The 14,986-nt window shown below is 55.7% G+C and overlaps 1 protein-coding gene across 1 annotated transcript in view; it reads right to left on the bottom strand.

The window, feature by feature from the left end:
- Positions 1 to 463: 463 nt before the first annotated feature.
- LOC106742733 (microtubule-associated protein futsch) overlaps positions 464 to 14,986 on the bottom strand; it is a 63,027-nt gene continuing 48,504 nt past the window's right edge. Inside the window, exons 7-8 of the mRNA XM_014615943.1 lie at positions 1,756 to 14,874; positions 464 to 1,125 (exon numbers count right to left, since the gene is read on the bottom strand). Coding sequence (XP_014471429.1) covers positions 956 to 1,125; positions 1,756 to 14,874 — 13,289 coding nt within the window. The 3' untranslated portion in view covers positions 464 to 955. The remainder of the gene's footprint in view (positions 1,126 to 1,755; positions 14,875 to 14,986) is intronic.

The raw sequence follows: 14,986 nt of genomic DNA, 5'->3' as shown, positions 1-14,986 counted from the left end.
TATATATATACACACGTGTGTGATCGTACGACCCTCTGCGGTCGGGGTCGCGGGTCGGGGAATTAGAATATCCTAAGTCAATTGATTCGGTAACTAACGTACAGATTGTCCCAGGCCGCGGCACTTGCGGATCGTCGATTCAATCGGCCGATCGTAGCTACGCACGAACATGGTAAAATCGGTCTCGGTCGGTCCTCAACTTTGAGCAGTGATTGATTAAACGTATTGCAGGCGATATCAGCGCGCTATGGGCTTCAAACGGTGCAAAGTGTAGAAATACAAGTTATCCCGTTAGATCAAGGACACCCGGTGACGGACGCCATTCTTACTCAACGTAAATGTGAGCCTCGATCGTACGTGAAATTTTCCCTATCGATTAATCACTTAGAAATACGTGAATTTATACCTTGTATCCGTGCAAGGAAAAACCCCTACGATCCTTTNTTTTTTTTTTTCCCCCCCCCCCCCTCTCTCTCTCTCTCTATATATATATATATTCTCTCGCCCTCTCTTTCTCTGATCGCCCGCACCGTCTCCTCGTGAGGAAAGATACAAAGAACGCTTTAACTTAGAAGATAGTCTCGGTGTTTGACCTGCGCGGAAAAGACGGTCCTTCTTCTTCAGGGGACAACCTCTACATTGTTCGATACGATATCTACGATCCTGCTTAAAATAGGCCGCGAAGCTACGACCGCGAGGGGATCTCGAATTCGAAATGCCATTTTGTTTTCGGGTCTCCTGGAGGGGTCAGGGGTTGCCTGACGGGACGGTAGGTCGACTTGCGTGTAGTTCAACCTTTTCGATTTGTTTTCTTTTTGTTTTACTCCGGTCACATTTTCGTTCTCTCTGTTTTTTTCTCCGGTCTTTTAGCAGGAATGGGTCCAAAAACGGAATGATGACGCGTTCCGGACGTCGCTCAGAACTCGACTATTACGGCTGAGCAGGCTGCCAATCCCTAGAACTCGAGCCTATAGGCGCTGCAACTAGTCTCGTGATCCTGGAGGTTGATGGTGCACCGGGACGCGGAGGGCGACAGGTCTATGTGGTTCGCGGCGAGCGCCTCCTCGTTGTCAGCGACCCAGTAACCCAGGGTGTCGGTGTCGTATGTTGGGATCATGGTCACTTCTATTGAACGAGACACACAATATGTGATCAGAATAAGGACCGGCGAGATGAAAAGAAACTCAACAACCAAAGAAGAGTGAAAGACTTTTTGACTCGATGATAAAATATTAACTTTAGCTTCACACTCTTGGGTCAAATTGACCCAAGCGAAACATTAAGGTCATACAGTTGTTGAATCGTGAATTATTACACATATAAACACAGAATTCTTCTGTTAAAGCATGCAAAACGTTTCACTACTACGTAGAATCAATACATTGCTTTCTCTTGTACCTCTCTTAAATCGTCCATTTTTTCAATAATAACTGTGAGCAATTTTTTTTTAATTTACCTTTTATAGTACACTCACAAAACTGTAACATCCGTATACTAGATGAATACACCTATAGATATCTAAATAAGGGCATAGATCCGGAAAAGTTTCACGGAGTCAGCATGCCAAACTAAGCGGCAAAAGATCAATGTGCCGACGAAGGGTTGATAACAATGCTTAACAACAACTAGTATTATCGAGAAATGCGAAGATCTCTCTATGAAAGACTCTTGCTCGGCCGATATTACCTAAGCTTCGAGAGATCTCTTCAAGCTCGATAACCTTATTTCATCATTGATAAATCAGCGCGGACGTACCAAGATCTTTGTCCTCCCAAGTCTTTTTAGCTTCCAACAGAGCGTCGTAGACTTCCCGGCTGGGCTCGGTGCCGCTGAAAACATAGTATCTCGCGCGAACTCTCTTGAAGAATTCTAACGAGGTGTAGTACGAATTCCCATGGTGCGGGACGTACGCCAGGTCCATGTAGACCGGCTGGACCTTGTTCTTCGAGTCCTTCATCTTCTTCTCGTTTTTGCCGGGGCTTTCCGACCGCTTCTTGTTCTTTATGTTCTCCGACTGCACCTTCCTCGCCTGCTTCCGTTCTTTCTTCGGCGTGCCGGGCGCGCCTTTGTTCGAGACCTCGTTGGTCACCGGCGCCGGTGACGGCAATCTGAGGGGTTCCCCCCAGTCTTTCACCACGTCGAAGTTCAAGGTATCGGAGGTGGTGGCGTTCGAGCACGACGGTTGCGCGGGGTTCTTCAGGTTGAATTTCTTGGGCGGCTTGGGCGACGGCAGGCCTAGCGGGGTGCTCCATCCTTCCAAGGGATCTTTCTTCGAGTCCGCTTTGGCCTCGTCCTTGCTGTCATCCCTGAAAGAAGACGAGGGATGTTCTCTCGCGTCTCCCGTCTCATGCCGAAGACTACCGTTCGTGTACCTGGCCGCAATGCCGCTGCCGGGCTCCTTCATATCCTTGCGCTCCATCAGAGCCTTGTCGAAGTCGAGATCGGCCTCGTCGACGTACCTCTTCGCCTCCGGTTTCTCCGCGTAGCCGCCGGCGAACTCTTTCTCGACCATGAACCGGCTGTGCGCGGACTCGTCGCTCTTCTGCATGCCGGTCTCGCCGTGGAAGGTTTTCATCGCGGAGATCTGCGGCGGCACCGCCGGCAGCTCCCCGTAGAAGCTGCTGCTCATCGCGGCCGTCGAGAACTCGACCGTCTTCCGCTGCTGCTGCTCCTCCTCCTCCTCCTTGTCCGAGATCGGTTCAGTGCGGTGCGTCGTGTGCGGGGAGTAGCCGACCTGCGAGGTCGAGGAGAGGGGCGACGAGGGCGGCTCGTCTTCGCTGCTACCCCACACGTGGGTCGTGGCCTTGCTGCGCACACTGCTGTGCTCGCTGGGCGGGCTGACCCGATCCTTCTCGCTGGAGGACGCCTCGTCGGAGCCCGGGCTGTCGCTACGCTGCAACTCCGTGGACTTGAACGCTCCGTGGATGCTGTCGATGATGCTGCTGATCGCGGCGTCTTTGCCCGGCAGCCGCTCGTCCACCTTCACGTCGGTCTTCTCTGCCAGCACGACCGTCTCGCCCTTCTCGTTCGTCGTCTCGGTGACCTCGCGAGTGGTCGTCACGATCTCGCCCTCGTCGGATATCGTTTTCGTCGTCGTGATGATGGTCCGGATCACCTCGCCCGATCGGAAGCCTTCCGGTGTGGCGGTCGACGAGCGGCCGTCGGACCTCCGGTCGGGGGTCGACCGCCCGGAGAGGTGCGGCTGCGCGGCCGCGGCGCCGTCCCGGATCAACGGCGACACGGGGACCTCCGGGGTGGACTTGCCGGTCGAGCCGCTGAAGACGATGTCCTTCGGCAATGATATGTCGGGCGAGGACTTGCCGGAGTAGCTCTTGTCGTCGGATATCAGGTCGCGCACCAACGGCGATACCGAGTGCTCGTGCTTCTCCGCGGCCAGACGCGCCTCCCTGCCCGCCTCGAGCTTGTCCTCCTGCTTCGAGTCGGGTGTCGACTTGCCGGAATCGTAGAACGCCCTGACGTCGGGCGTGGACGCGCCGGACGTCACGGTCGTGATGGTCTCCTTGAAGATCTTCTCCGCGGACTTAGCCTCCGCCGCGAGCTTGCCGCTCTTGTCGTCGATCAGTTTCTCCAACAGCTCCTCGCTGTCCACGGTGTCGCTGCTCTCCTTAACGTCCTTCTTCGTGGTGACCTTGCCGTCCGGGCCGGTGATGGTGGTCACCGTCGTCACGATCCGCTTCACGTCAGCGCTCGCCGTGTCCGTCGGCGCGCTCTCCTCGCTCACGACCTTGTAGGCGGTGCCCGAAGTCGGGTCTGTGTAGATCTTGGACGGGTCGGCCTGCGACCGCTCGGCGTCCGAGAGCTCCTCCGTCACGATCGTCCTCGTTGTTCTCGTGGTGATCGTCTTCACGAATTCGCCGGAGTCCTCGGTGAAGCCGGCGGCAGCCTCGTCCTCGGGCACGATCACCTCGCGTTTGATCACCTTCGTGATGACCTCGGGCTCGTCCTGCTCGATGATCTCGCGCTTCACCACCTTGGTGACCACCTCCGGCTCGCCGTGCTCCACGATCTCGCGTTTGATGATCTTGGTGATCGCCTCGGGCTCGTCCGACTGTCCGACACTCGACGGCCGCTTCGCTTCTCTGCCGGCCACTTCGGCCTCACCTTCTCGATCGATCACCTCGCGCTTCACTATTTTCTTCACCACTATGACACCGCCGTCGTGTTCGCCGACCGAGCCGCTCGGCACGGTTCGCTTCGTCGTCCCAGCCACCTCTTCGGGCTCCTCTTCCTCAACTACCTCGCGTTTCACTATCTTCTTCACCACGATAACGTCGCCGTCGATCCCTTCAGTCACCTTCTTGATTACAGTCTCGGACTCCCCATCCTCCCCTTCGATCACTTCACGCTTCACCACCTTCCTCACTATGATCACGTCGTCTTCAGTCGATTCGTCCGCCGCTTCGTGCCGGATCACGTCGCCTTTCACCACCTTCGTCACCGTTCTCGGCTCTCCCACCTCTCGCTTGACCACTTTCTGAACTACATCAACGTCTTCCGTCGGGATCCGTTCGCCCACCTTCGTAACTTTCGCGTCCTCGCCGGCAATGCCGTCCTCCGAGCTCTCCACGGACGAGCTGAAGGCTCGCCTCGCTTGCCCAGCTTTCCCCTCCTCCTCCTCTTTGGCGGCTCCTCGCGGCCGCTTGCCGGCTTTGTCGCCGCCGGGCTCCAGTCCTGTTTCCGGCGTGGCGTCGTGCGTCGCGTACTCCGGCGTGGACTTGCCGGAGAGCGTGGTGATGTGCGTCGTCCTCATCTCCGTCATCCCGCCGACGAAGGCCTTGTGAAACTGGCTCTCGTAGCCCATCAGGTAACCGGGCTTGTCCAGCGGCTGCTCCTCCGAGTCCGGGTACATGCTGTACTTGACCGGAGACTTCCTGCCGGCGGCCTCCGCCGGCAGTTCGTAATCCGCATCGGTTGTCCTGTCGTAGTGATACATCCTCTTCTCGTACTCCTCGTCCTCCTCTTGGTAGATCTCCGGGTCGATCACAGACTCCCGCAAGTACTTCCTCTTCAGTATGATCTCCTCGATGATCTCCAGGATGATGTATCGCGGCAATGAGGTCCTGATGATTATCTCCTCAAGCGTCACCTCCGTGATCCTCCTACCCTTCTTGATGTACTCCTCCTCCAGCAGCTTCTCCGTTTCCGTCCGCTTCTCTTCGGACACCGAGATCTCCTCGTCTATGTGCGGCTCCGACCGGACCGGGCTGTCCTGCGTCGACTTGTCGGAGGGTATAGGCTCCGGGCTGAGGCTGGGGCTGCCGGAGAGCGCTTTCCCGTCTCTGCCGTATCGCTCGCTGCCCACGGGAGACATCTTGCTCTCTTCCAGACCACCGTCGTCCCGCTCTTTGGACGGGCCCAGGTCGCCGTCGATCACGGTGTCTCGGGGAATCTGTCTCCTCACGATGATCTCCTCGATAATCATGACGACGACGTATCGCGGCACGGACTTCAGAATCACGATCTCCTCCAACACCTGCCCTGTGATCTTCCTCTTCTTCGCGATAAACTCGTCGGTGAGGTAATGCTCGATCTCTGCTCGCTTTTGCGGCGCGACCACCTCCTCTTCTTGTTCTTCCCGTCGGATCGGCACCTCCTCGTCGACGAAGACCGAGCTCCTCGACATCTTGCGCCGGCTGATGATGTCCTCGATGATCTGCATCACCGTCATCTGCGGCACCATGTAAGTCATGGCCAATTTCTCGGTCACCAGCAGACTGATCTTCTTCTTGGGCACGATGAACTCTTCCAGGATGTATCTCTCGATCTCAGCCTTCTTCTCGGCCGTCATTTTAACGATGTCCTCCTCCTCGTCGTCCGGTCTCTTCATCTTCGCCGACCGTGCGGCTTCCGGCTCCTCGAAGTCGGCGAGGCCTTTCTCGCGGATCTTCTTCAGTTCCTCTTGGATCGTCTCAGGGGAGGTGATGGGACTCTTCGCTTTCGGCGAGCTCTTGCTCCCGTCCTCTTCGCCGAGCGGTTTCCCCGCTTCGCCGAGTTTGCTGGTGTCCTCCTTCGGCTCCTGAGAAGGCTCAGCGGCCGATTTGTCCTCGGGTAGACTGGCCTTTCTGCTGGCCGGGCCCTTCTCGTCGATGTCGAAGATACTCTGTGAGCGTGATCGGTCCTTCTCCGGGGCTTTGTCCACCGGCGAACCCGCTCCCGACGATTTGACGGACTCGCTTTTCGCGATTTGTCCGACCGTCGGACTCAGCGAAGCTGGCTGCTCGCCCTTCGTCTCCGGCTGCACGATCTTGCTGTCGATGTCGTCGAGCTTCTCGCTCACGACGCTGGACGCCCTCGACTTGTCCTTCTGACGATCGGTCTTCTCGTCGGCTGGACTCGGCGACTTCGACTCCGTCCGGTCGCTGATGATGCTCAACGACCTCGTCTTGTCTACCAGTTTGCTCGGCGCGTCGGACGTTCCCCGATCGGCGACGTCGCCTTTCTCGATCTCTCCTTTGTCGTCCGTCGGTTTGTCCAAGACGATACTCGGGGATCGCGGCTTATCGCGCGCCTGGGAAACGTCGCCGACCAGTTTCACGTCCAACTTATCGGGAACGGTCGGGGACTTCTCCTCGACGTCTACCTTCCCCGGCATTTTCATGTCCGTGAGGCTGGGAGACTTGTCGCTGGCATCTTCGTAGTACTCCTTGCCGCCGAGTTTGTCGTCCGACGTCCTTCCATCGGACTTGTCGCTGGCGGTGCTGGGAGATTTGCTGCGATCAGCGGATGTTTCCAATCTGTCGGAGGGCGACATCGGCTTCTCGATCGTCTCCGCTTTGTCGGTCGCGAGACTCGCGACGCTGGACGACCTGGATTTGTCGGCTGGCGGCTCAACAACGTCCTTCAGGTCCGGCTTCTCCTCCGTCACGCTGGTCGCTTTCGAGTCCTCGGCGGACTTTTTGCCATCGGACTTCTCGCTCGGAGATTTGCTTCTGTCGTGCGGCACCTCCGCTTTGTCGGTTGGTGGCTCAACAACGTCCTTGAGGTCCACTTTCTCCTCCGTCACGCTGGTCGCTTTCGAGTCCTCGGCGGACTTTTTGCCATCGGACTTCTCGCTCGGAGATTTGCTTCTGTCGTGCGGCACCCCCGCTTTGTCGGTTGGTGGCTCAACAACGTCCTTGAGGTCCGGCTTCTCCTCCGTCACGCTGGTCGCTTTCGAAGACTTCTCGCTTGGAGATTTGCTTCTGTCATGCGGCTCCACCGTTTTATGAAGAACCGTGGGCGACACCGGCTCTTTTGGCTCGGTCGTGCTTATCACACTGGGCGACCTAGACTTGTCGAGAGTCGGCTCCGACAAGTCCTTCAAGTCGCCCGTATCTCCGGCGACGCTCGACGGCTTGGAAGCCACCGCTGACTTCGTGCCCTCGGACTTCTCGCTGGCCACGCTCGGCGACTTGCTCCTCACGACTTCGTCCAACTTTTTGTCTAATACCGGGGATTTCGCTTTCTCCGACGGTTCCTTTTGATCGGACGCAATACTGGCGATACTTGGTGACTTGGACTTGTCCATTGGCTGCTCTGTGACGTCCGCTAAGTCGAGCTTGTCCTCGGCAATGCTCGACGACTTCGACTCGCCGAGGGATCTCTTGCCGTCGGATTTATCGCTCGCCATACTCGGCGACTTGCTCACACCAGGTGTCTTCTGCTCGTCTATTGGCTTCTCCTGGTCTTCGGGAATGCTCACAACGCTAGGGGATTTTTCAATTCGCTGCTCCGAGCCGAGGTCTCTTAAATCCGGCTTCTCTCCGGCGAGACTCGGTGACTTCGAGCGGTCCGTGGGCTCTTTCTGTTCGCTAGGTGACTTCGGTTTCTCGTCGAGAGTACTCGGTGATTTTTCACGATCGAGTGGTTCCTTCGTCTCGCTAGTGCCGCTTACGATACTAGGAGACCTCGATTTTTCTGTCGTTATTTCCGTGACATCTTTCGTGTCGGGTTTCTCTCCGGCAATGCTCGGTGACTTTGAGCGGTCCGCGGGCTCTTTCTGATCGCCAGGTGACTTTGGCTTCTCGTCGACAGTACTTGGTGATTTTTCGCGGTCGAGTGGCTCCTTCGATTCGCTAGTGCCGCTTATGATACTAGGAGACCTCGATTTCTCTGTCGTTACTTCCGTGACATCTTTCGCGTCGAGGCTCGGTGACCTTAGGCGGTCAGTGGGTTCTTTCTGTTCGCTAGGGGACTTCGGCTTTTCGTCGACGGTACTCGGAGATTTTTCGCGGTCGAGCGGTTCCTTCGACTCGCTGGTGACGCTCATGATACTAGGAGACCTCGATTTCTCTGTCGTTACTTCCGTGACATCTTTCGCGTCGGGTTTCTCTCCGGCGATACTCGGTGACTTCGAGCGGTCCGTGGGCTCTTTCTGTTCGCTAGGTGACTTCGGTTTCTCGTCGAGAGTACTCGGTGATTTTTCACGATCGAGTGGTTCCTTCGTCTCGCTAGTGCCGCTTACGATACTAGGAGACCTCGATTTTTCTGTCATTATTTCCGTGACATCTTTCGCGTCCGGTTTCTCTCCGGCGATGCTCGGTGACTTCGAGCGGTCCGTAGGTTCTTTCTGTTCGCCAGGAGACTTCGGTTTCTCGTCGGGAGTACTCGGTGATTTTTCACGGTCGAGTGGTTCCTTCGTCTCGCTAGTGACGCTCATGATACTAGGAGACCTCGATTTCTCTGTCGTTACTTCCGTGACATCTTTCGCGTCGGGTTTCTCTCCGGCGATGCTCGGTGACTTCGAGCGGTCCGTGGGCTCTTTCTGTTCGCTAGGTGACTTCGGTTTCTCGTCGAGAGTACTCGGTGATTTTTCACGGTCGAGTGGTTCCTTCGTCTCGCTAGTGCCGCTTACGATACTAGGAGACCTCGATTTTTCCGTCGGCGCTTCCATGACATCTTTCGCGTCGGGTTTCTCTCCGGCGATGCTCGGTGACTTCGAGCGGTCCGTGGGCTCTTTCTGTTCGCTAGGTGACTTCGGTTTCTCGTCGAGAGTACTCGGTGATTTTTCACGGTCGAGTGGTTCCTTCGTCTCGCTAGTGCCGCTTACGATACTAGGAGACCTCGATTTTTCCGTCGGCGCTTCCATGACATCTTTCGCGTCGGGTTTCTCTCCGGCGATACTCGGTGTCTTCGAACGGTCCGTGGGCTCCTTCTGTTCGCTAGGTGACTTCGGTTTCTCGTCGAGAGTACTCGGTGATTTTTCACGGTCGAGTGGTTCCTTCGTCTCGCTAGTGCCGCTTACGATACTAGGAGACCTCGATTTTTCCGTCGGCGCTTCCATGACATCTTTCGTGTCGGGTTTCTCTCCGGCGATGCTCGGTGACTTCGAGCGGTCCGTGGGCTCTTTCTGTTCGCTAGGTGACTTCGGTTTCTCGTCGAGAGTACTCGGTGATTTTTCACGGTCGAGTGGTTCCTTCGTCTCGCTAGTGCCGCTTACGATACTAGGAGACCTCGATTTTTCCGTCGGCGCTTCTATGACATCTTTCGCGTCGGGTTTCTCTCCGGCGATACTCGGTGTCTTCGAACGGTCCGTGGGCTCCTTCTGTTCGCTAGGTGACTTCGATTTCTCGTCGAGAGTACTCGGTGATTTTTCACGGTCGAGTGGTTCCTTCGTCTCGCTAGTGTCGCTTATGATACTAGGAGACCTCGATTTTTCCGTCGTTACTTCCGTGATATCTTTCGCGTCGGGTTTCTCTCCGGCGATGCTCGGTGACTTCGAGCGGTCCGTGGGCTCTTTCTGCTCACCAGGTGACTTCGGTTTCTCATCGAGAGTACTCGGTGATTTCTCACGGTCGAGTGGTTCCTTCGTCTCGCTAGTGACGCTTATGATACTAGGAGACCTCGATTTTTCTGTCGTTACTTCCGTGACATCTTTCGCGTCGGGTTTCTCTCCGGCGATGCTCGGTGACTTCGAGCGGTCCATGAGTTCTTTCTGTTCGCTAGGTGACTTCAGTTTCTCATCGCCAGTACTCGGTGATTTTTCACGGTCGAGAGGTTCCTTCGTCTCGCTAGTGCCGCTTATAATACTGGGAGATCTTGATTTCTCTGTCGTTGTTTCCGTGACGTCTTTCGCGTCGGGGATCGGTGACTTCGAGCGATCCACGGGCTCTTTTGTCTCGCCAGGTGACTTCGGCTTCTCGTCGAGAGTTTTCGGCGATTTTTCGTGGACAAGCGGCTCCTTCGACTCGCTAGTAGCGCTTATAACACTAGGAGACCTAGATTTTTCTGTCAGTGCTTCTGTGACGTCTTTCACGTCGCGGATCGGTGATTTTGGGCGGTCTGCAGGCTCTTTCTGTTCGCCAGGTGACTTCGGCTTCTCGTCGACGGTAGTCGGTGATTTTTCGCGGTCGAGTGGCTCCTTCAATTCGCTAATGTCGCTTATAATACTAGGAGACCTCGATTTGTCCATCGGTGCTTCCGTGATATCTTTCGCATCGGGTTTCTCCCCGGCGATGCTTGGCGACTTCGAGCGGTCCGTGGGTTCCTTCTGTTCGCCAGGTGACTTCGGCATCTCGTCGACGGTAGTCGGTGATTTTTCGCGGTCGAGCGGCTTTTTCAATTCGCTAGTGTCGCTTATAATACTAGGAGATATCGATTTCTCCAACGGCGCTTCCGTGACATCTTTTACGTCGGGTTTTTCCCCGGCGATGCTGGGAGACTTCGAGCGATCCGTGAGTTCTTTCTGTTCGCCAGGTGACTTCTCGTCGACGGTAGTCGGTGATTTTTCGAGGTCGAGCGGCTCTTTCGATTCGCTAGTGCCACTTATAATACTAGGAGACCTAGATTTGTCCATCGGTGCTTCCGTGATATCTTTCGCGTCGGGTTTTTCCCCAGCGATGCTGGGTGACTTCGAACCGTCCGTGGGTTCTTTCTGTTCGCCAGGTGACTTCGGTTTCTCGTCGACAATACTTGGTGATTTTTCGCGATCGAGCGGCTCTTTCGACTCGCTAGTGACGCTTATGATACTAGGAGACCTCGATTTCTCTGTCGTTACTTCCGTGACATCTTTCGCGTCGGGTTTCTCTCCGGCGATGCTCGGTGACTTCGAGCGGTCCGTGGGCTCTTTCTGTTCGCTAGGTGACTTCGGTTTCTCGTCGAGGGTACTCGGTGATTTTTCACGGTCGAGTGGTTCCTTCGTCTCGCTAGTGCCGCTTACGATACTAGGAGACCTCGATTTTTCTGTCGTTACTTCCGTGACATCTTTCGCGTCCGGTTTCTCCCCAGCGATGCTGGGTGACTTCGGCTTCTCGTCGACAATACTCGGTGATTTTTCGCGATCAAGCAGTTCCTTCGACTCACTAATGTCGCTTGTAATACTAGGAGACCTCGATTTCTCTATTGGCGCTTCCGTGACATCTTTTGCGTCAGGTTTCTCCCCGGCGATGCTGGGTGACTTCGAGCGATCCGAAGGCTCTTTCTGTTCGCCAGGTGACTTTGGCTCCTCGTCGACAATACTCGGTGATTTTTCGCGGACGAGCGGTTCTTTAGACTCGCTAGTGCCGCTTATAATGCTAGGAGACCTCGATTTCTCCGTCGGCGCTTCCGTGACATCTTTCGTGTCGGGGCTCGGTGACTTGGTGCGTTCCGTGGGCTCTTTCTGTTCGCTAGGTGACTTCGGCTTCTCGTCGACGGTACTCGGTGATTTTTCACGATCAAGTGGTTCCTTCGACTGGCTAGTGCCGCTTATAATACTAGAAGACCTTGATTTCTCTGTCGTTACTTCCGTGACATCTTTCGCGTCGGGTCTCTCTTCGGCGATGCTCGGTGACTTCGAGCGGTCCCCGGGCTCTTTCTGTTCTCCAGGTGACTTCGGCTTTTCGTCGACGGTAGTCGGTGATTTTTCGCGATCGAGCGGCTCCTTCGACTCGCTAGTGCCACTTATGATACTAAGAGACCTTGATTTCTCCGTGGGCGCTTCCGTGACGTCTTTCATGTCGAGGCTTGGTGACTTCGAGCGGTCCACCGGCTCTTTCTGTTCGCCAGGTGACTTCGGCTTTTCGTCGTCGGTAGTCGGTGATTTCTCGCGGTCGAGGAGCTCTTTCGATTCGATAGTACCGCTTATAATACTAGGAGACCTCGATTTCTCTATCGGCGCTTCCGTGACATCTCTGGCGTCGGGTTTCTCCCCGATGCTGGGTGACTTCGAGCGGTCCGTCGGTTCTTTCTGTTCGCTAGGTGACTTCGGTTTCTCATCGACAGTACTCGGTGATTTTGCGCGGTCGAAAGTCTCTTTCGTCTCTTCTGTGACACTGACAACGCTTGGTGACTTCTCCAAAGACGGTTCTGGAAGGTCCTTCACATCAGGTTTCTCCTCAGCCAGGCTCGGTGATTTCGTGCGAGCCGCAGCGTCCTTCTGCTCGCCTGCTGCGGAACTCACCGGACTGGGCGACTTAGACTTGTCAAGTGGCATTCCTGTCGCGTCTGCCACATCCTTTTCGTCTGGTTTTTCGGCGGCCAAGCTGGGCGGCTTCGAAAGATCGATTGGCTCTTTCTGCTCGCTGGTAGTGCTGACGACGCTGGGCGACCTGGACTTCTCCAACGGCTCGGTGACGTCCTTCAGGTCCGGCTTCTCCTCGGCGGTGCTCGGAGACTTCGAGCGATCGCCCGTAGCGCTTGCAACACTGGGCGATCTGGATTTATCGTGAGGTACCTCGGCTACGTCCTTCAAGTCCGGCTTCTCCCCGGCAACGCTGGGCGACTTGGAGAGGTCGGTCGGTTCTTTCTGCTCCCCGGTGACGCTGATCACACTCGGGGACCTGGACTTTTCCGTTGTCGGCTCGTCTCTCACGTCCGGCTTCTCGTCGGCGATGCTCGGCGACTTGGACCGGTCAGCGGGCGCCTTCTGCTCGACGCTGACGCTCACCACGCTAGGTGACTTCGACTTGTCAAGCGGCTGCTCCGCGACGTCCTTCATATCCGGTTTTTCGTCCGTGATGCTCGGTGACTTGGAGCGTTCGTCTTTCTTATCAGCCGCGATGCTCGAGACGCTCGGAGATCTCGACTTCTCGGCAGGTTCCGGCGCGAGACCCTCCGGCTTCTCTCCGACCGGGGATTTCCTTGCTTGCTCAGCAGGCTGTTGCTCGTCGATACTGGGCGAGCGCGATTTCTCGCGCGGCTCTTTGTCGCCGATGTCCAACTTCTGCTCGACCGGACTCGGTGACTTGCTCTTCTCGGGCGACTCTCTCGCTTCATCGCCGGTGACAGGTGACTTATCCTTGAGCGGTGGTTCCTTAGGCTCGCTCACGATACTCGCCACGCTCGGTGATCGCGACTTGTCCACTGGGAGCTGCATTGAGTCTTTCAGATCGACTTGATCGGGCTGCGTCGGGGACTTCGACTCGTCCTTCGGAACGTCGGCTTTGTCGTCCTTGACACTGGCGACGCTAGGCGATCGGGCGCTCTCGATCGGTAAATCCGCGTCCTTGAGGTCTACTTTTTCTGTACAAATGCTCGGTGATCTAGAACGGTCACTGACTTTTTTGCTATCTGATTTATCACTAACTACGCTGGGAGATCTATCTTTATCGTGTGGTTCTTCAGTCTTATCAATAGCTTTAGGCGAGTCTGGCCTATCAAAAATAGGGGATTTGGTTTTCTCTAAATAACGCTCCGTCGCATCTTGAAGGTCATCCAGCTGCTTGTCCGCGGCCACGCTCGGTGATTTGGAACGATCGGCCTCTCTGCTTTCGTCGGATCGCTCGCTGATCGCGCCTGGGGATCGAGCTTCGTCAATTGGTCCCTTTTCATCGTGGAGTTCACTCTCGAGAATAGGCGATTTCCCGCTGATCGTTTCCTTCTCGACCGCGCTTGGTGATTTCGACTTGTCGCTCCTTTCTTCTTCCTCGGCCGCTTCCTTATCACTTAGAAGACTAGAGGGCTTATCGAGAGACTTCTCGTCGGATTTTTCACTGGTGATGCTCGGAGATTTAGACCCGTCCGCCGGCTCCTTCTCGGCTTCCTTAGCCGCGTCGACGACCTCTGGCTTCGCTTCCTTCGCTTTCTCGTCGTCAGCCTCCGCGGGTGATTTTAACTTAGCCTCATCCGCTGTTTCCTCGCCGGGGGATCTCGGCTTGTCGAGCAATGCGACAGTTTCCTTCTCCGCTAAGCTGGGACGCCGGTCTTCCGGCTCGACCGTTTTCAACTCCTCCGCCTTCACACTAGCGACACTCGGTGAGCGCGACTTGTCCTCTGGCTGAGCGAGTGAATCGGCCGCCTTGTCAGCGTCAGCGACGCTGGGAGACTTGGAGCGCACTGATTCCTTGTCCTCGGATTTCTCGCTGGACGCGCTGGAGATGTCCTTCTCGTCCGGTTTCTCGCTGCTCACGCTCGGCGATCTCGCCTTCTCCGCCGGAACAGCGTCCAGAAGTTTGTCATCCTTGCTCTCCGGAGTCGGTGATTTTTCCTCAGCTTGGGATATCGACACGTCCTTGTCGGTAGTCGGTTTGATTTCTCTCGTGGGTTCGGTTGGTTTCTCAGCGACTTCCTCGGGCGCTTCCTCCTCGCTGATGGGCGTCTTCGCGAAGTACGCCTCGTGCTTGTCCGGTGATTTCGAGAAGATCGTCTCGGCCGGTGAAACGTCCTCCGATCGAAGAGATTCGGGTGTCTTCGGGACGCTTTCTTTTTCAGTTTCCGGAAGTATCTTCTCAATCGGGAGTGTCGGTTTCTCCATCGCTTCCTCCGCCGGAGATTTCTCGAGGGGCGATTTTGCTGTCTGCACATCCTCGTGCTTCGCCTCAGGCGGCACCTTTTTGTCCAACGTTGTTGTATCGGCCACCTGCGCGGTATCTTTCTCATCAGGTTCGAGCTTCTCAGCGATCGCTTCCACAGCGGGCTTGGCCACGTCGATCTTTTCGACAGCCTCTTCAGTTATAACTAGTTAATCAGTTAAAAGCTAGGTTAACGAGTTAATAATTTTTAACTTGACGTGGAATTAATTTCAAGTGATTTAACTCTTAACTCAAACGAGTTATTTAAAATATATTAA

The sequence above is a fragment of the Dinoponera quadriceps genome, unplaced genomic scaffold (genome assembly GCF_001313825.1).
Source record: "Dinoponera quadriceps isolate SergipeBrazil2010 unplaced genomic scaffold, ASM131382v1 scaffold589, whole genome shotgun sequence".
Taxonomy (NCBI): Eukaryota; Metazoa; Arthropoda; class Insecta; order Hymenoptera; family Formicidae; genus Dinoponera; species Dinoponera quadriceps.
Note: the sequence above shows the minus strand (reverse complement) of the source record. Positions and strands in the feature narration are given on the sequence as shown.